The following is a 20084-nucleotide window of genomic DNA, read 5'->3' as shown; positions in this document are numbered from 1 at the left end:
AACACCTTGAGCCACTCAAAGATAAATGGAGGATTGTTACTAAGAAGATGTGGGACGACCAAATGGGAGGGGTCTGAGAAGGGAGTGGAGGTGGAAAGTATTTGAAGTCGGAGCAGCTTACGGAGTGGGGGTCTTGTAAGAAAGATAATTTTGACAGCGGGATGCTCTTAAGAAGGAGGGGTTGATGGAGGAGTAGTTGTAAGTGGGCGATACTAAAGCAGGAGGACCTTGACATGGTAGAAGTTGGAGGTTAGGGGAGTTTGACATGGGAACATAGTATAGTGGGAGGGGCTTGGCGTGGGAGGAGTTTGAGGTTTACCGGCAGTGTCAGCATGTATAAGACCCAATCAGAACGTGAACATGGTAAGTAAATATAAAGTGGAAGCCTGATTTAATTTGAATGACTTCCTGTTTATTCAGACGATAAGCCCGGCCACATTCACACAGCGTTCTGCCACGTCACACTGCGCTCGCAATCACATCTTACCAGGCCCTCTCCGAAAACCTCCAGGGCAGGCCGGCCTCCCGCTGGGCCTGCTCAGACAGGGGCTCCGCCTCGGACGTCCCCCCAGGGAGAGTGGGGCTGGCGCGGGAGGGCCCGGGGGAGCGGGAGGGCCCGGGGGAGCTCTCCGCCGCCGGGCGGGGGGGCAGGACTTCCGCCGGTCCGCTGGTGCGCCACAGGGCAGGGAGGGGTCTGTCCTCGTGAGGCACGCTGGGGACCTGAGACACACCGCCCGCGGCGTTACGCATCCGCCTTAACCAAACCGACTCAGGCGAGAGGCAATAACCCGACAATAAACTTTGCCCTGGCAATAATTAATGCAAATAAATAAAAATCAGACAAATTATACATAATATAGAGATATCATATGGAAACAAACGAACAAATACTTGGAAATGTTTATTATATTTAGTTACATTCACCAAATAATTTGAGCTTAAGCAATGAATGGGCCGTTGACATATCTGTCAATGAAAAGCCAGCATTGAAGAATAAGCTGCCATTAAAAAAATAACTACTATTATGAACCTCTAATGTAATATAATTATACCCTCGCTCATTGAGCTTCAGACTTCAGCCCCCGGTGTGTGTGTGTGTGTGTGTGTGTGTGTGTGTGTTGTGTGTGTGTGTGTGTGTGTGTGTGTGTGTGTGTGTGTGGGATGAACAGCGTTCTGCTTTCAGTCCAGCATGGCATAACCCAGGGCCAGCCAACTGTTGCGCGCCTTTAATTAAATAGTGAAACCCTAACAGTGTCTGTGGTGGTGAAGCAGGGAGGGCCCTACCTGAGGCTTAGCAACAGGTGGAAACCCCCCGATGTTGTGAGCATCCACCTGCCCATGTTGTCCCTCCATGTTGAATATGGAGCAGAATTGACAAAAAAACGTTCTTTACAAGATCAAAGTTGACTTTTTAAGGTTCGATTCTGATCTACGATCCATTCTCCGGATCATTCGGCAATCAGTGTTGCCGCTACCCTGTGTCCATGTTCCTCCCATTGTTTGTCTGTCCGTCCGACCTTAGAGAAGACGTTTACTGTACGAATGAGTTGTGTCTTCGGTGGCTTCTACACATCCACACTTCAGAAGGTCCCTGAAAAACGTTCTCAGCTTTTAGCTGAATAGACAACTAATGTACAGTGTACTGTGTCACTGTGTGACAGTACACAGTGATTTAATTCAAGGTTGTTTCATAGTGGACGTTTCAAATAAGTATAACATTGTACTTGTTCTGCCCAAATGTGCAAATTTCCTACGATATATTTAAATTGTATTGTATGTACATTTACGCTTACATATACGCCTCTTTTTGTATAATTCATGCGTATCAGTAGCTGTATTTATGATTATATTTTCCCTGATCTATTCTCAATTGTTTCCATCGCAAGCAGAGCCACCGTGACCAACAATCTCCATAGGGAGGGTTAAAGTACCATAGCTGAAGCTCAACGGTCGCCATGGTTACATCCTCCAGCCCTTGTTACACCCAAGGGGCCCACTCACGTCTATTCTGGGCACGTCCGAGTGTGGTCCTGAACCCGCCCTCCCGGGCGGGTCCTGGTCCAGGTCCTGGGACGCCAGGCTGACACTCCTGGGGTCGGGCCCGGGCGTGGCCCGCTCCGACCCTCCGCGGCGAGGGGGAGCCTTCTTCGCCTTCTTGGGGGACTGAGTCAGACGGCGGAGGCTTGGAGACCCCCTGCCGGGCGGGGTGGTGGACCCCCCAGTGGGCCCCTGGGTTGGGCTGCAGGGTGGTGGTCCGGCTGGTCCCCCTCCCGGCCTCTAGGGGGCGCCGGCTGCGAGGGAGACCCCTGAGATGGGGACAGCTCTGTCGACGACTGTCGGAAAAGGGTTGGAAGACCGGAGAAAGAGTGAAAGATAAGGAATGCAGAAAGGAGTTAAAAGGGCACAAGGAGGGGAAAGGTTTTATTGTGACAATTAGTAGCCCAGATACCTAAACCCTAGCAGAAAATGTCATTGTGTCAAAGGAAACTTTAATTTAAATGTTTAAGGAAGTTCAAAGACGTGACAGGTGGAGTTATAGGAAATCGTGAACAGGAATTAAAGCTAATCTTTTCCAGGAACCTTGGACCTTCAATGTTTCCTTCTGGAAACCTGCATGAACATCAGGCAAGAGGTTACTAAGAACTTTGAAATTCCCCTTTAGAAAAATACATGTTCAAATAGAAACTGTACAAAAATGTATCCAGCTGTTAATTTTCTCAATTTCAATAAAAATTGAAAGAATAATATAAATATATGTAAAATAAAAAAGAATTAAACTTGATTGCATCAGTTTGGAGATCATTTGACCCGAAAATCAAAATCACGATAAAAATACGATTTATCGCACAGTCCTATCGTAGCGCTGCCCGTTGCGTACCAGGGTCTGCATGGCGGCCATGTCTAGCAGGTCGTGGACCTGGAGCTGGTGGTACACCTTGCCCCGGTACTCCTCCATCTGCTCCGTCCTCTTCCGCGCCAGCTCATAGTCCTCCTTCTCCAAGGCGCTGCGCTTCTCCACGTCATAGCGACCCAGCCGCTCCCCCACCTGGGGACGAAGAGGCAGACATTTTGGATCCAGGCCATTGGTCATATTGGGTGCACAACAGCAGGTTAGGAGAGGGGGGGAAGGTGGACATTTTGGATCCGGTGCCATACTTCAATAGCCGAAAGCATTAGACATTTTGGATCTGGGCCATCAGCCATTTTGGGTATTCAACAGCGGGTAGGGTGGGGGGGGGGGGGGGGGGGGTGGACATTTTGGATCCGGGGCTAACTTCAATAGTAGGGAGGCAGTTGGGAGAGAGGGGTCACCACCAGAGATCCACTTTCCATGCAGCACGATAAACACGATATAAGGCGCCCTATTTCAAAATATATCAATTGTGAAATTTATTTTTAGGCACACAAAGAGACACAAAACAGAAGACAGCTCGAGTCCGTTATCGTTACATAAATGACCCTAAACTTTAAGCTGATTCTTCTTTTAACTGAATCATTGCGATAATGAACTCCCTTCTCACCCAGGCTGAGGCGATACAAAACAAAAGTCCCAATGAACTAAGACGGCCGTAATACGAGCTCATCATGTGTTTCCGCGAGTTGTTCTTCTAACCAACGCTCAGCACATCCACGCTCAGTACATGTCAGTGTGTGATCCATTGCTCTCAGTTTGTGGTTATGGTTTCAGGTCAGACGCCTACCTTTGCGACTATGCTAATGAGGCTACCTGGGCCAGGTGTGTTCACCCTCGTTACCGCCCTTTATGGTCACTGCAGCTGTTGGGGTATAAGAATTTATGGTTGTCACGGCTACCGAGGACACACAAGGCATTCGGACAATGTTTAAAGACTACAGTTACACACAGTTCGGCCATTAAAAGGATATTGTTTCAGGTCATGTGTACTGTTTGACCAGTCACGGAAACCCCTTAGTTAAATAAGAGTGTAGCTACGTAATCATAGGTGAGATTTTATAGTCAGCGAGTAAATTGAAGACGTGGGTAAATATGTGTGACGTATTTGCTTTGTCCTCAACAAATTCATGGGGAATGGACAGGGATGTTAAGAAAAGCCACGGATGTTTGAGGCTGTAATGCAGGATGTATGCTTCATCCTGATTATATGACTAATTATGTACAGAATGGATACTTGTATAATCATTCACAGCCCATGTCTGTCAGCCAAAAAGCAAACCCTTTCCTTCACTCTTCAGCAACTGGAGTGTGAACTATAGAGGAGTATAGAGGGGGATGGAATATATATTATAGATACAAAAGCATAACTGATGTGTACTTGTATATCAATTCGTTTTCTTGCTGCTGATGCATATTGCCACAGCCGCAACACAAAACTGTTCAGTGAAATTCTAATGTGCAAACACCCTCGACAGCAATCACATGGCAACAGGGTTAAGATATTAATAAAATAAAAAAAAAACTGAATTAAAGATGAATACAACTAAAGATGTCCTATAAAAGTTTGATCCAGGTCTGTGTAATCGCACTTGTGTGTCCCATTTGGTCACACTGCATTACTGCGGCAGATCAGCAGCCCACTATTGTTTGTGTCTCAGTGGATGCTTCCTAAATAGTACCAAATAGAGGGCAAATAAGACCCGGTCTAGTCCCGGTTTAGAGACACCTGCAGGTCATTGAGGCAATAGGTTCAGACCCGACCTCCAGACCTTCTGCCGGTCAACGAGGCTGTAGGGTTCGAGACCCGGCCTCCATAACTTCTGCAGGTCAACGAGGCTGTAGGGTTCAGACCCGACCTCCAGACCTTCTGCCGGTCAACGAGGCTGTAGGGTTCAGACCCGGCCTCCATACCTTTTGCTGCTCGAGGCTGGAGGGTTCAAGGCCTGGCCTCCAAACCCTTCTGAAGGTCGTCGAGGCTGTAGTGATCGAGCCCCGGCCTTTAAACCCTTCTGAAGGTCGTCGAGGCTGTAGTGATCGAGCCCCGGCCTCCAAACCGTCTGAAGGTCGTCGAGGCTGTAGTGATCAAGCCCCGGCCTCCAAACCGTCTGAAGGTCGTCGAGGCTGTAGTGATCGAGCCCCGGCCTCCAAACCGTCTGAAGGTCGTCGAGGCTGTAGTGATCGAGCCCCGGCATTCAAACCCTTCTGAAGGTCGTCGAGGCTGTAGTGATCGAGCCCGGCCTCCAAACCTTCTGAAGGTCGTCGAGGCTGTAGTGATCGAGCCCCATACCTTCTGCAGGTCCGCTATGGCCTGCTTGAGGGCCCGGGCCAGCTCGAATCTCTCCTGGCGGGCCGCGTCCTGCTTCCTCTGGTCCAGCAGGCGGATGATGTGGGCCACCTGGGGTCCTGGTACATGTCGAACGCCAGGTCGTCGAGCGGCGAGATGGACTCACACTTACTGAAGAGAGCGGAGAGAACCGGTAGGTTGTACCCTATTAATTGGGGCGCCAAGGCAGACAGTACAGGGGAGTCTTGGCAGTGAAAAATATTAAAAACTACAATAAAATGATATGATAATATAACGTATATAATATAATAATATAACCAAGTATTAGATAAGTGTTGGGATCTTTCCCACAGTATGAGCAGTAGCCCAGATACCTAAACCCTAGCAGCTTGTTAATGACATCTGAACCGAAAACGTCAGCCTAACGACTAAAGATATTAGTGAAGGTAGCCACATCACAAAAATAGCCTCCCAAACAGCTTCCAACCCCTGTTCCCTCCCCCTATGCACGGGGCCATGAAGACACCACCTGCAACCCCCAGTGTGTGTGGCTCCCTGGTGGTTCTCTGTCTCTCTCTCTTTCTCACCCTGTGTGTGTCCCATCCAGGGCACTGTCCAGCTGGGGTGCTGTGAGGTAGTGCTCAATAAGCTGCTCTCTGCTGGGCTGGGGGAGAAGAGAGAGAGAGAGAGAGAGAGAGAGAGAGAGAGAGAGAGAGAGAGAGAGAGAGAGAGAGAGAGAGAGAGAGAGAGAGAGAGAGAGAGAGAGAGAGAGAGAGAAAAGGGAAATAAAATAAAAAGAGAGAAATTAAATAAGGAGAGAGGGAAGGAGAAAAAGGAAAGAAAATAAAGAGGGAAAGAGAAAAAGGAAATAAAATAAGAGAGAGAGAGAGAAATTAAGGAGAGAGAAAAAGGAAATAAAATAAAAGGAGAGAGAGAGAGAGAGAGAGAGAGAGAGAGAGAGAGAGAGAGAGAGAGAGAGAGAGAGAGAGAGAGAGAGAGAGAGAGAGAGAGAGAGAAGAAAGGAAATAAAATAAAAAGAGAGAGAGAGAGACAGAATGGACAACAAGATAAAAATAAAGTTCATATTGCGATTGCAATCTCGAAGAACGACCAATCTGATAGATAGACCCCACAGAGATCAGATGAACTAGACACTCCCGGGTTACACAATCTAAAAGTGCTGCACAAGCCTTCCTAGTTTCCGATTGGGCACAGAGCAGTTTGTTACTGATGGGACTACGGCTGGTCAAGGGCCAGTGACACTGAGCGAGAGAGAGAGAGAGAGAGAAAGAAATTAAGGAGAGAGAGAAAAAGGAAATAAAATAAAAGAGAGAGAGAGAGAGAGAGAGAGAGAGAGAGAGAGAGAGAGAGAGAGAGAGAGAGAGAGAGAGAAAAAAAGGAAATAAAATAAAAGGAGAGAGGGAGAAATAAAATAAGGAGAGAGAGAAGGAGAAAAAGGACCCCACAGAGATCAGATGAACTAGACACTCCCGGGTACACAATCTAAAAGTGCTGCACAAGCCTTCCTAGTTTCCGATTGGGCACAGAGCAGTTTGTTACTGATTGGACTACGGCTGGTCAAGGGCCAGTGACACTGAGCAGTGTTCCGCTCGGAGCCGATATAAAAACAGGACATTTGTATGGAAGACATGATTTCTTTTGCATGAAAAAAAAAAAAAAAAAAAAAGACACAAACACACGATGTGAACAGCGGTGAGGAGTGTTTACATGCAGCACAGCTAAATGCCATTGGCAACACAGGCCTGCTACACAAAAGCAGTGAGACCGGCGTGGCCCCCTGGAGACACCATTCATCTCATGCGGTGCTTTGAGGATTATGCGCGCGGGCCTGCCACTGGCCCGCGCGCCTTGTCCCCATGTGTCCCGGGTCTTATCGGCTCCTCGCCCCGCTCCCCGGATCTCCCCCATCGCAGTGTGTATCGCAGTAGGGGTCTCGGTGTCATGGCAAGTGCAAGTTCCATCCATAGTGCAGATAGGGCTATAGGAAAACAAGATGTCCTCCTCCTCCTCGTCTCCAGCCGCCCGCTCATGTTCCTGTCAGGTCAAGGTGCCGCCAGCCGGATTAGCCGTACAACAATGCACAGCTTGTTCAATGGATTCTCTCCTGTGTGTGTGTGTGTGTGTGTGTGTGTGTGTGTGTGTGTGTGTGTGTGTGTGTGTGTGTGTGTGTGTGTGTGTGTGTGTGTGTGTGTGTGTGTGTGTGTGTGTCTGAGAGAGAGTGTGTGAGTGTGTGTCTCTTGTTTTTTTTAAGGTACACCATTGCCTTTTTCTGTTGCCATCTCCATACATGAGGCAGTGGTACGTGTTCATGCGTGAATTTGTATCTTCTTCTCCATGTATCCACACATTTATGTCTACGTGTATGTGTACGTGTAAAAGGGTGTATTTTCTGTGTGTGTCCCTGTGTGTGTGTGTGTGTGTGTGTGTGTGTGTGTGTGTGTGTGTGGCCTTATCCTAAAGCTGTGTGTTTTAATGTGTTCTCCATTTCCTGGAGTAGCGACCCGTGTGCGTCTCTCTCTCTGATTACAGAGGCTCACTGAGGGCCTTCTGTCCGGCCGCACACAGCCCCCACTCTGCCCCGCCTCATTACCCCCGTTCTCACACATGCACGCACATGGGCGCACAGCGACGCCGGATCCAGGTAAACACACGTGCACACGTCCCCACAAACACACTTCCACCCCCCTCTCCCCCTTTGCTACGGACACTATCTCCAATCGTCAAATCTATATTTAAAAATATATATTAGCGGAAGTAATAAAACCCTTTTGATTCAGTACAATAACCTTGTAGTTACCGGTCTATACTTTGTGTCAAATTCGGGATTTATTTTCCTAAGTAGCCGTGTAATAAGCGTGATAATGTACAGCTAGCCTATGATTATCTAGACACAAACCCTGACAGGGTTGATTCCCCCTGGAGGGCATGAGTCCCCCCCCCCCCCTGACTGGCTCTCTGGTCATTATCCCTTACTTGTTGTCGAGAGATGTCACGTTTGGGGGTGCATGCAGACCCTGTATGTAGAGTGATATCGTAGATCACAAACATTTACATGAATGGACGAAAGCCACACACACACATACACACACACACACACACATACACATACACATACACACACTCACACACGCACAAATACTCTTCGCTTCCTGATCAAACACAACCGTTTCACAATACAAAGGTCGCCATTGTGCTTGGGCTTATTATTGCCTCAGAATCATTTCAGGTTTGGGGATTTCCTTTTTCTTTTTACCTGATATGATTTTTAAGAAAGAATAACCTCTTCCTGGGTCAAATATTCACCGGCTCAGAACTGGTGACGTGCTGAACGATGGTAGACATGATAAGTGAAGGAAGGTAGCTGAGATGGTGTTGGAAGATAAGTCTGTGGCTGCTACAGCTGGCCACTCCACAACATAAACACTCTGATCTGACGTAGACATAGAACCTATTCACCTTGCGGCCATATTGCTTAGCTGAGCGGGGACACCTTTTAGAATCTTTTTGGGAAACCATGACAACTCAAAGGAAAATGCATTCTAAATGCTACCTGGGTGGGGAGATGGAATGTAAAACGGAAAAATGTGCATTGCATTCTCATGGCTTCCACCAGGGCTCTCTCTAGAGGGTTTATTTAGTGAATTAGGTCTGTTGTCAAGTACCTTATGACAGACGGCGGTACAATAGCGCCACCTACTGTCCTTTTGGTGCAAGTCCAGTAAAAGTCGAATCACTGGCTCCTTTGTGGTAAACATGAGTTTCAGCCAACTTAATGTTTGTACTACAGACTCATAGCTACACAGATGTAGAGTCATAGATAGACACACACACACACACACACACACACACACACACACACACACACACACACACACACACACACACACACACACACACACACACACACACACACACACACACACAGTGAAGTTACTTACAATTGTGTTGAAAGCATTGGCATCCAAAGAGTCTCCCAGAACATTAATGGCAACCAGAGCAACCTGAAATTGAAAATTCCAATTGATTTGAATTTGTGTTTCCCATAAAATGGCGTATTTTACAACAAAGCAGTAATAGCAATTTACTACATCCAATCATCCTAATTCATAAGGGGAATGACTGAAAAAATCGGACTACATTATTTAACTAAAACATATGTCCTTAATTTTAATAATAAACAATACATCCTTACATAATCATTTCATATTTTAGCGTTCCCGGGGGGGGGGGGGGGGGGTCTACCTGGCTGTAGTAGTTGTAGCGGTTGGCGTGGTTACGGTGGAGGGTCACCCTCAGGTAGGTCCCGATGGCGTCCACGTGGACGGACTTGAGCTCGCGGGCCTTGTAGCCCGTCTTCTCGTTGTCCGACAGAGAGACGTACCTGCCGGGGGGAGGAGACAGTGCCAGGTGACGACGTGTTTGGTCGGTTTGTGTGGTGTGACAGAGATAGCATGTTTACGGGAGAGGTGGCAGAGACGCTGCTTACACACAACGAAGCAATGTAATGTAAATATATTTACAATTGAAATTACGGTACAGTAAATCGTAGTTATTTGGGATGGATAAAAGTATCTGTAAAATCACTAAATACTAATACACACATTTTTCACGTTATTTAGGCTCAATCCCATTTCTACCCCTTACCCCTTACCCTTACCTTTTTTTAAAAAGGGGTAAGGGGTAAGGGGTAGAAATGGGCCTTACTCTCAATACTGTGAATGCATACATTTTTAACCTGGGAGGGCCCAGTTGGAATCGAACCCCAAACCCCAGAACAGTGTTGAGGCCATGCTCGACCAGTTGATCTACGTGACCGTGCTACTGAGGGGCCGAGCAGCCGTCTCACCCCAGCCTGTGCAGCGGGCAGGGGGGTCCCGTGTGCTGGGCCGGGTCCGGGAGCGAGTCCCCGATGTGGAACTCCACCTTGGCGGAGATGAGGTACTGGTGGGCCAGCAGCTGGAGCTTCCGCACCCGGCTGCGTTCCATCAGCTGGAGGGTGATCTGCTGGGGGTAGGAGCAGAACCTGGTGGAGGTGGGGGGGAGGGGGGGAGGGAGAGAGAGAGAGAGAGAGAGAAAAAAAAGGGAAAAAAGAGAGAGAGAGAGAGAGAGAGAGAGAGAGAGAGAGAGAGAGAGAGAGAGAGAGAGAGAGAGAAAAAGGAAAGGAAAGCAAATAAAAGGAGGAGAGAGAGAGAGAGAGCGAGAGATATGAATCCATAAACTGCAACAGACCACCGGGGACAAACCCTGGCTTTGGGCCTCTCCCATGGGGTGTGATATTTGAACCGCCACCTTGCTGAGCGCCAGCCGTGGACGGTGGGGGCGTGGACCATCAGCTCCTCGGCCCTGAAGTCGCCTTCGTGACCAGAAGAGCTGAGCACAACGAAACCTATCTTCCTCGGCATCCCCCACGTGGATACTGACATGGTACAGACAGGGGAAGTAACATGACATACATTGTAATTAGGCATTCTCTGAATTTCCACTACATATTTGAAGGTTATTTAACTACTAGAGCAAAGTTAGAGTATCATATGTAGCATTTCACATGGAACGCATTTCCTTTAACTATTTACCTTTAATCAAATCTATACACAAAAAACAATCCCTCTATAAAATCATAGATTGTTTTTTGTTCAAATACAAATGTTATAGATGTTATTTTTAAGTGTTATAAACCCAGTCTGTGGGAGTGTGTGTGTGTGGATGATGGCTGGTTTAAGCTGCCTCACCTGGCCGAGTCTGACTGGAATCTGGGGTTTGGTGAGGCTGCACACCTGTTGCCAATTGAGCAATCAGTGTGGACAGGTTTAACCAGCCAACTTCAATCACACACTCTGAGATGGCAACATTGAACAACAGTCCATGTATCATTTCCAACAAACCTTGTACATGAAAACCGGATTTCTAACATGCGCCCTGCGTCCTTTGTTTAGAGGAACCTAAAACAAAGTCCCTCTAGGTGGCGTGTAGTATGGACATGCTACACTGGTGCCTCTGCAAACCACAATGGACACAGAAGGGCTATCTGAGGATGCACTGGGTCACCAGCAGTGGTGATGGACTGTCTCCTCCCTGCACCAGCCCCAACAACGCAGTGGAGCCCAGCGGAAGACCGGTGGAGGCAGCACAGCAAGCGCCAGAGTCTAGCTTATGTTTGAGTAGCCCAATAGAAGAGACCTAGGTGGAGTGTAGCACCACCTATGTGCTACACTGGCTCTTTTTTGTCATGTTTTCATTGTCATGACTTCTAAAGTCACATTTCAAACTTCTATTTATAACATTTTTTATATCAAACACCTCGAGACCGAAGCAAACGTAGCTCCTTGCACCAGAATTTTGAAATGCAGTATACTAGTGGTGGGTATTAAGATCCTGAACTCTAAAATAGTAAACGCCGTCACATGCTGGACGGGCTGGGTAGTGTTATGAAAAAAATATTAAATAAAGTTTGGTTCTTTAAGACAACCAAACACAACCCAGGATCCCAACCAAAATCAAACTACAGACAACACACATGCCCCAAACTGAAATTGCTGGTCTCCCAGTACAATCTCAGTACAAAATATATATTCTATGTACTTCAAGCATTTACTCGGCATCAAATAAATTAATAATCCCAACAAAAATTAAATAGGCTAAATGTGACGTTAAATCTGTTGCTTGTCTTCTTCACAAACAGAAATAAACAAATTAAGGCGTTGTTATGGAGTCTTACGCCATGAGAGCTATAAAAACGAACTTAAAAAAGCCAGTGTAGAAATGTCCATGCTTCACGCCACCTAAGCGGCTGCCACACTCCACCTAGGTGAATTATATTGGGCTCCTCCAAACACAAGGAGGCAGGGTAGGGGTGTTGAAAATCAGTTTTATTGTAAAAGGTTTGTTGGAAATAATACATGTCGGGTGCCATCTAGGCGAACTCCCTGGGTGTGTGATTGAAGATGGCTGGTTAAATCTGTGCCACACTGATTGCTCAGTGTGCAACAGGTGTGAAGCCTCACCCAGCCCAAGACTCTAATCAGACTCGGCCAGGTGAGGCTGCCTAATAAACCAGCCGTCATCATCACACACTCCCCCACACAGTCTATTTTAAAACTTTTGAATGTCGTGATATTCCTGGTGAAGCATGAGAAGAGTTAACGCCTCACGCCTTGTTTCTGTATAGGAAAGGATTAGCTACGGAGCCGACGAGCTACTTGCAATTTAAGACAAAAATCAACAAAATTGCACTGACAATAAAATGTTTACATCAAACGGGTTAGCCAAATATGCAGGCATCTTTTAATTTCGGTGTTAATAAGTCGTTTATTAACCTACCAGGCACATCACTAACTCGATGACAGCTCGCCAGAGCCCCATTAGATCTCCATAACCACCAGTGACAACAACCCAACACGCGCATGCCCAGAGGCGTTCCGTTATTCGGACGCAAAGCATTGTGGTCTATTGAGTGTTCCATACGAGACAATGGTGTGTAGAACGTCAGATTTGCACAGTGAATGCGCAGAACCTCCACTGCAATGCGCGCTGTCTTCCTGCGTATACCATGTGCAACTGATATTCCCCGACAACACCGGTCACACGTTCTTCCTCAAAGTCTGGTGTAGCAGCATGGATGATTTAGAAGATTGGCCAGAAATAGAGAAAGCTCTAAAAGAGAAAAGACGTGAGCTCGTTTTACAAGGTGCGTCAGTGGAAGAGAGAATCGCGGCAGGCGGAGGGCTTACCAAAGCGGTCTATTCTCTCAAACTCTTAAATTATCTGGAGGTAGCCCAGTGTCCGAGTCTAACAGAGATCCACGAGGACATCAAATACCTCACCAATCTTCAAAGCCTTTTTCTCTGCAGGAACCAACTCGGATCCATCCCAAAAGTAATAGGAAGTATTCAATCCCTGAAGGTGCTAGATGTATCCGTCAACAACCTCACCGTTCTGCCTGATGAAATCACCCAGTTACCCAATCTGAACACGCTCAACGTGAGCTGCAACAGCCTAGTGTGTCTTCCGGAGGGGCTGAGCAAGTGTTCAAAGCTCTACCACCTCAACATCTCCAAGAACAACATCACTAGTTTCCCTTCGGACTTCTACTCCGACCGCCTGGATCTGCTGAGCACCGTCATCGCGTACGACAACGCCATCGAAGAACTCAGCGGAGATGTGTCCAAGCTTGCGGCCATCAAGGTAAGGAAAACTATTCATGTTTCGTTATTCTGTCTTCATTCCATATCTGCAGAGAAATTAACACCAGATTTTTGTCTCTTCATCTCGTCAGAATTTGGACCTGTCCAACAACAAGCTGTGTGAGCTTCCCTTCAGCCTCAGCGACTGCGCCAAGCTGAAGGATGTCAACTTCAAGGGCAATAAGTTCAAGGACAAGCGTCTGGAGAAGATGGTCAACGGCTGCCAGACCAAGTCCATCCTGGACTACATCCGAGCCGGTGGGAGAGGGAAAGGAAAGGGCAAACCAGCAGGGGAGGACGCTGGTGGAGACGTAGCAGAGGGTGGGGACAAGAAGAAGAGGCCCCAGAAGAAGAACAAGAAGAAGCAGGGGGAGGAGGAGCAGGAAGAGGAACTGGCCAAGATGGTGGTGAGGATTCTCCACCTGTCCGACAGTCCCACCGCGCCGGCCATCACGGTGACGGCCAACGTGAAGGACGTCAGGCCGTACCTGGTCTGCTGCGTGGTGAAAGGGATGAATCTCAAGCCCGGGAATGCCCTCAAAAGGTTCCTGATGGCACAGGTAAGCTCCTGTTGTTCCAGGTGTGCGGAACTACGCTCCCTGGGCGTCAGAATGACAGCTTCGTCTTTGCTGCAAAATAATATGGTGTAGAACTAAGCTGGTCTGGCTGAGGAGGTCCACATTAATGGATCTTTTGATTTGTTTTTTTCCAGACCAAGCTTCACGACGAACTGTGCGTGAGGAGGACCACGGCCACCATCGCCACGCATGACCTGCAGCTTCTCAAGAGCCCGCTGGTCTACGACGCCAGACCCCCGGCCGACCTGAAGGTCCAAACACTCCCAGTTCCCACTGCACCTCACACCTCGTCTCACTGAAGGACGCTCTGTCACGTATCTGTCTGTCCTAAAAGGCCTCACTGGATGAACCAGGTTCTAGCTAACCCATAATTAGTATGCGCTATTAGTACAAGCTCCATACGTTTGCGGACTGGGATCCGACGCACGGGTTGTTTTGTAGACTTCATGTTAAGCCCTAACAAGCCTAGTAGGGCATTATGTGTGAATATAGTCAGTTTGGCACTAGGCATTCCAGTGAATAATAACCATTGAATAGAGGTTTAAAGTCAATATGCAAACGGATATTAAATGGATGTGTTTGTGGTTGTGTGTGTGTGTGTGTGTGTGTGTGTAGATCACTCCTCTGGGTCGTAAGGAGGTGTGCTCCGTGGAGCTCATGAAGACCCTGCAGCAGGAGGCCAGCGACCAGAGGAAGCAGAAGAAGAGGCAGAACGTCTCCGGCCTCCACAAGTGAGTACTAACGTTCTCGGTACACACAAACAAACCCAGAACATCTCCTCTGTGAATCCGCCTCAAACCACTAAGGCTTTTCTTCCATTTCTGTGCTTCTACATTGTTTTATCGTTGTTATCCTTATCCTTGTTAATGCTACTTCACTTTAACACATGAGGGCAGCAGAGGACCTTTTAAACCTCAAGTGAATTTTACAACTGTTATTGGGTAATGAATACTTACTCTTAGGGCTGTAACGATACGCGTATCAAACCGAAAATCGCGATACTCAAAGCCACGAACCTGTCTCGCGGTGTGAGAAGGCAGAAGCGCGATATGCCCTTTCTAACTCTTCGGTCAAATTGTCCGATTGAAATTTGCTAATAATTTGTCTAAATAATAGTCTGCTGACAGCGCCCCCTCCTATCGATGCCGTAAATATGTGACGAGATGCCCTCTCTGTGATCACAGCTCTCCGTGGCTACGGAGGATTGCATTTCTCCACAGCCGTCGAAGTCCTCATATGCGATATGAACGACATTTATCCAGAGTGGGCCAAGCGCGAAAAAAATTGCCTGTGTGATCCTGTCTCTATTGTTTTGTGTGATTTGACTGGCAGTTTGTCTGCTTATAGGTCGGAATGAAGCGGCCACCGATTATTGACAGGATGGGTACTTTATTCTACCGGACTCGTTCGCTTCTTCACTAGACACACGCGCTACCGCTCGCTCTCCTCGCTCGTCCACTCACTCGCTGACGTCACTCACACACGCATACGCACACTGCCATTCTCCCGCACACACATATGCTACTCGTAACACTATGCCTCGTTATTGCGACGTTCATGTTTTTCCTCATCTATTGAAAGTTAGGCTATTAAACATGTTACATTCTATACGGCCTGATTATGTCATTATTTAAGCTACACATCGCCTAATAAGAAGCGCTAATAAGGATATTTGAATAAACCAACCAAACAGTTAAAGGGGCCCTATTATGCCTACCAGCAAAAAGCATCCTCCAACTGCAATCTTTGGTTATTTCTTTATTAATTTAGCTATACTTTAATAGTATTCTTTCGGTTCAAATCTGTTCAGTGTTCCAAATTATTTGTTATTAAATGTTACATTAAGATAATTGGTATTTAAGTGTTGTTTAAATAAAATGCTTTTTAAATGTAAAAGAATCGTCAGATGTATCGAACCGTGGGTCAAAAATCGTGATCCAAACCGAATCGTGAATTTGTGTATCGTTACAGCCCCACTCTGTATTATTGTTATCATGATCTGTGTTTTTAAAGGGTGCTTGTTATGTTGTAAAGATACCTGCAGCTTCTGGATGGAAAGGAACTCTACCCGTGTCTCGTGGATGCAGAGGGTCATGTGATCTCCTTCCCACCAATCACCAACAGTGATAAGACCAAGGTATGTCTGTCTATTGGATGCTAAAGCGGATCGAATCCAGCTCACTAATGCAGAAGGACTGCTTGCTCCATGGCTGGCATGCCTTCGTAATCTCAGTAGAATCTTGGTCAACATTTCAGCAGTTTTTTGAATGCATGGGTTGAGGAGATGAACTCCTGCTGTCAACATTCTATTGAAATAAAAGCGTGCATATCCTGGCAAGGCAGGGATAAAAGGCTGCGCAATTTAAATAAATGTGGCATTTGGCTCACATACTAGTTCACTTCCAGCCAATAATATTGATCAAATAATTGATGAGGATGGGTGAAAACAGCACACTTTTTTTCCAATGACACTGCAACACTGACTCCACAAAACTCTGGTTGAACACGTGTTGTTTTATGGCTCCTGGAAGAATTGCTTCCTTCCTTTCTTGATATTAATGCTCGTTAAGCTGAAGATATCATCTTTATCTCTTCCTGTGAGATTAAGACGTGATACAGGAACACTGATAATGCTGAAACGCTGAAATCAACATTGAGGTCGTCCGTCCTCCCTGATGTGGAATCAAACTCACTGAACCCCTTACTTGCTGACAATGTTTTTAATTGATTCCAACCTGCAGCCCTATGCTCTCTCTGTCTCTCTCGGCAGCGTCCTGTCCATAGATGCACAAAAAAACATACTCTAGGCATGAAGAAGCTCCAATTACTTGACTGATTGTTTATGTGTGATTTTGTTGTTGTTTATAGATCAGCCAGACGACCAAAGAGTTGTTTCTGGAGGTGACCAGTTCCACCAGCCTGCAAACCTGCAAGGATGTCATGGACGCCCTCATTGTAGTAAGGATCCCTGCTCACAACCTATCTATTTACTATTTTGTCATTTAACACTCTTTTACCCAAAGCCCATACACTGAAATCGGATACAAACAGGGCAGAGTCAAGCTTGGCTATTTTCAAAAATAAGAAGATAAGAAGTATTGCTTCGAATCCACTCTGTTTGCATAGAAGTTGGATAAATTACCTCAATGGTCCATACCGATGCTATGAAGCTGGACTACCTTATACTACGCAATATCATGAGATTTGCCCTTTAAAGAGCAGGTATGGGACCAGTTCATCTTGGACTGTGTGGTTGAGACCATTGGGCTGGGAGTCAAACAACTTAACTGTCCCTTCCCATATTTATTTGTGTAAACTTGCTACAAAGAAGGTTATCTCGCAAATTGACTCTGGCATGGAGGGACAATATTGTGTTTACTACCATCTCTATAAGAATGCTATGTCACCATCAAAGAGGCTGACCTGAAATACATGAGCTAAAGACTTTCCCATTACGATGTTGTTTACTATCTTCCTCCAGCCCGACTACTCCATCCTAAGGAAGTGTAGGTAACCAGGCGGAAATTCAAGGAGATCTATAAATAAGGGAACATGTTTATAGGATTACACATGTAAAGGTACTAGATCGTAACATAGCATTAGTCTTTGTGGGATGTCTATTTTAGAGTTCACTCTTGATTAACACTTATGATTGGACAGACGAGTTTGGCACTAAGAGTATTGCTGAATTGCTTTTAAAAGTCAACTCGACAGTCTTGAAAGACATTTCTACAATAAGGATAATGCAAGAGGACTATTTATTATTCGTATGTATTATTTTCTTAGGGTAATGTGCACAAACCGTAGTCCAGTCGTGTTTAATGAGGATTATAGAAGTACACCTTCGTTAGAAATGGATAATATTTGTATGTTTAATAATTATGAGAAGAAATTACTACATTCTGAGATGGCTTGTAATCATCGGACATACATTACACAAGACGCCCGTTCAAAGTTTCCCCCTTAGATCAAGGTGTTTTGGCTAACGCTGCTGCGTGACGCAGTCTCGGTGTGACCTGTTGTTCCTTTATCTCTGACCCCGCTCCTTCCCCGTGGAAGAATCTAGCTCATCATCCGGGGCCGGTGTACAATGTCAACGTCTCAAAACACTCGTCTCTCAATGTCAATCTCAGGGCCGTCCAGCCGGCCCTGAGAGGGAAAGGTATTGGCGGAGTGTTTTATCCTCGCTATGAAAGGCTAGGTTTGAGATATCGTGTTACCGACTTTCTCAACCAAACTTAAATGACCCAAAACCATCAACACCCCTCTTTCATAAGTAACATCCTGGTGACTTGTCTCCCAAAGGGCTCCGGAAATATAAACAAAGAGAAAGAGTGTGACTTGAAAATCGAAACCGCCGGTTCGGGTTTGCAAGCATTGAGTTGCGGCATTTCCTGCGCCAACGACGATCCTATATGTCTCCAATCTGGGCCCGGCATCTCGCGTTACACCTACCGGTGGTGAATATTTGATGAACATGATCCATACCAGAACCCGGTTTAATCAGATGTTGGAGGAGATCGTTATCCAAGTGCAGGTAGACTTCTGCTGGTACAAAACATGTTTGGTATCTGAACGGAAAAGAGGATTTGTTGATTTTTTTGTTTGGGAAAAAACTCTTCTAAGAAGATTTAAAAGGAGTGGAGAAGAATCATCCACTTGGTTTTAGAGATCTTATGGTTAAGTTGACGAAGAGTATGAGTGAGCGCCTTCTAGAGTTGATGGCTGTTACTTGATTTCGCGGCATTGAGACAGCTGGGGAGAATATGAATAAGAGGTTGATCATCAAAGTACTTTATTTAAAAAATGCAACCTGTATCATGTTTGACATTGTTCGTTGGCTGAAATGGCATGCACATCAAAAAAACACAATTACCAGATTCAAGGGCGTATATTGTGCAGTTGACAAATAATTATCGTTATTATTTACCTCCATTTCTAATATTTAATAAAATCTTTATCATGAATGTCTTTCCCCTTTTCTCACAGAAAATGGCGGAGCTGAACAAATTCACAGCGGAGCGAAATGAGGAGACGGACGCTGAAACCCCCGGTCCCCCCGGTACCGAGACCCCGAGCCAGACCGCTGAGCAGCAGCAGCAGCAGCAGGAGGAGGAGGAAGGTCTGGTGATCCAGCAGGTCCGCACCGTGGACCAGGAGGGCAACCTGAAGGTGGTCTACCCCTCCAAGACGGACCTCCCCAACGCAGACGAGACCCTGAAGATCATCTGGTAGACGGTAGACCTGCCACATGTTGTCCTCTTTTCTTCGGTTCATTGAAGGCTTGTGTGTTAAAGATAACGGTCAAAGCATCTCAAAGAAGGGAAAAGCATACCATGGGAAAAATACCACCATGTACTTTGGTAAATGTAAAAAAAATAATAATAATCCTGTTCAGAATTATATTCTGGTTTCCTTTTTTTTTTCTTTTTTTTTATCGTGTCATACTCTTGATTTCTGGTGTACCGTAGGAAAAATTACAACTCAATGCAATGTCCTAACCACATACAGGATTGTAACGACAAGTATTTGCCATTAATTGTACTTCTGGTACTGCTTCAGAGCATGTTCAAACTAACTAATTAAATATCTTAACCCACTCTATGGTTGGACTCTTTGTTTCCCCAGCTCTTTACTTTAGTTATATGGAATACGCTGCACATGTGGCTGGTCCACTTGAATCAATACCTTTTTGTTTATGGGACTTTAACCTCTCCCTGCTGAATACATGGTTTAAGTAAGAGAGATCTCTTGAGGATCTCTTGGTACACTAAAGTACTTCTCTGCTATCTTTGGCCTCTCCTAACCTGCATGTCTTTGGACCAAATGGGAGGGGACTGCACACTGACAAAAGCGAATGCCAAAATGCTAATGCATGTGTGGGAAGCACCATGGAGTATAATGGAAACTGCCAACACAAATTCCAGGTAAAACATTTTATTAAAGGAATTTCAAGTTTATAAACTCATTCTAAAGGGTTGAATACAAGCATTTCACCTTTTTTGTGTGCAGGATGTTTGGTTATTTACCCACGTGAAAGATCTTTACCTTTCAGAATCAAAGTAGAAAGAGGATGGATACGGTTACGTATCGAGTGACTCAGTGTG

General features: G+C 46.1%; 2 protein-coding genes across 2 annotated transcripts in view; one reads left to right on the top strand and one right to left on the bottom strand.

Moving 5' to 3' along the window:
- Window positions 1-12678, bottom strand: part of cep104 (centrosomal protein 104) — a 26567-nt gene extending 13889 nt beyond the window's left edge. Inside the window, 13 exon segments of the mRNA XM_060060037.1 lie at window positions 488-510; window positions 513-720; window positions 2002-2196; window positions 2199-2333; window positions 2879-3046; window positions 5202-5311; window positions 5314-5369; window positions 5786-5862; window positions 9158-9220; window positions 9462-9600; window positions 10066-10242; window positions 10509-10635; window positions 12537-12678. Coding sequence (XP_059916020.1) covers window positions 488-510; window positions 513-720; window positions 2002-2196; window positions 2199-2333; window positions 2879-3046; window positions 5202-5311; window positions 5314-5369; window positions 5786-5862; window positions 9158-9220; window positions 9462-9600; window positions 10066-10242; window positions 10509-10621 — 1464 coding nt within the window. The 5' untranslated portion in view covers window positions 10622-10635; window positions 12537-12678.
- Window positions 12679-12686: 8 nt separating this feature from the next.
- Window positions 12687-19581, top strand: lrrc47 (leucine rich repeat containing 47). Its single transcript, XM_060052465.1, has 7 exons — window positions 12687-13400; window positions 13492-13959; window positions 14112-14228; window positions 14593-14708; window positions 16012-16114; window positions 16846-16935; window positions 18967-19581. Exons 1-7 carry the CDS (start codon window positions 12687-12689, stop codon window positions 19210-19212), a joined length of 1854 nt encoding a protein of 617 aa, XP_059908448.1. The 3' UTR covers window positions 19213-19581.
- Window positions 19582-20084: the final 503 nt, after the last annotated feature.

The sequence above is a fragment of the Gadus macrocephalus genome, chromosome 1, assembly GCF_031168955.1.
Source record: "Gadus macrocephalus chromosome 1, ASM3116895v1".
NCBI classification, from domain to species: Eukaryota; Metazoa; Chordata; class Actinopteri; order Gadiformes; family Gadidae; genus Gadus; species Gadus macrocephalus.
This window is presented reverse-complemented; position numbering and strand designations above follow the sequence as displayed.

Bases quoted from the DNA above. Each gene is read 5' to 3' on its own strand.
- lrrc47 (XM_060052465.1), top strand. From the start codon at position 12,687: ATGGTGTGTAGAACGTCAGATTTGCACAGTGAATGCGCAGAACCTCCA. The intron at 13,401-13,491 runs GTAAGGAAAACT...TCATCTCGTCAG, and splicing joins CCAAGCTTGCGGCCATCAAG to AATTTGGACCTGTCCAACAA. The intron at 14,229-14,592 runs GTCCAAACACTC...GTGTGTGTGTAG, and splicing joins GACCCCCGGCCGACCTGAAG to ATCACTCCTCTGGGTCGTAA.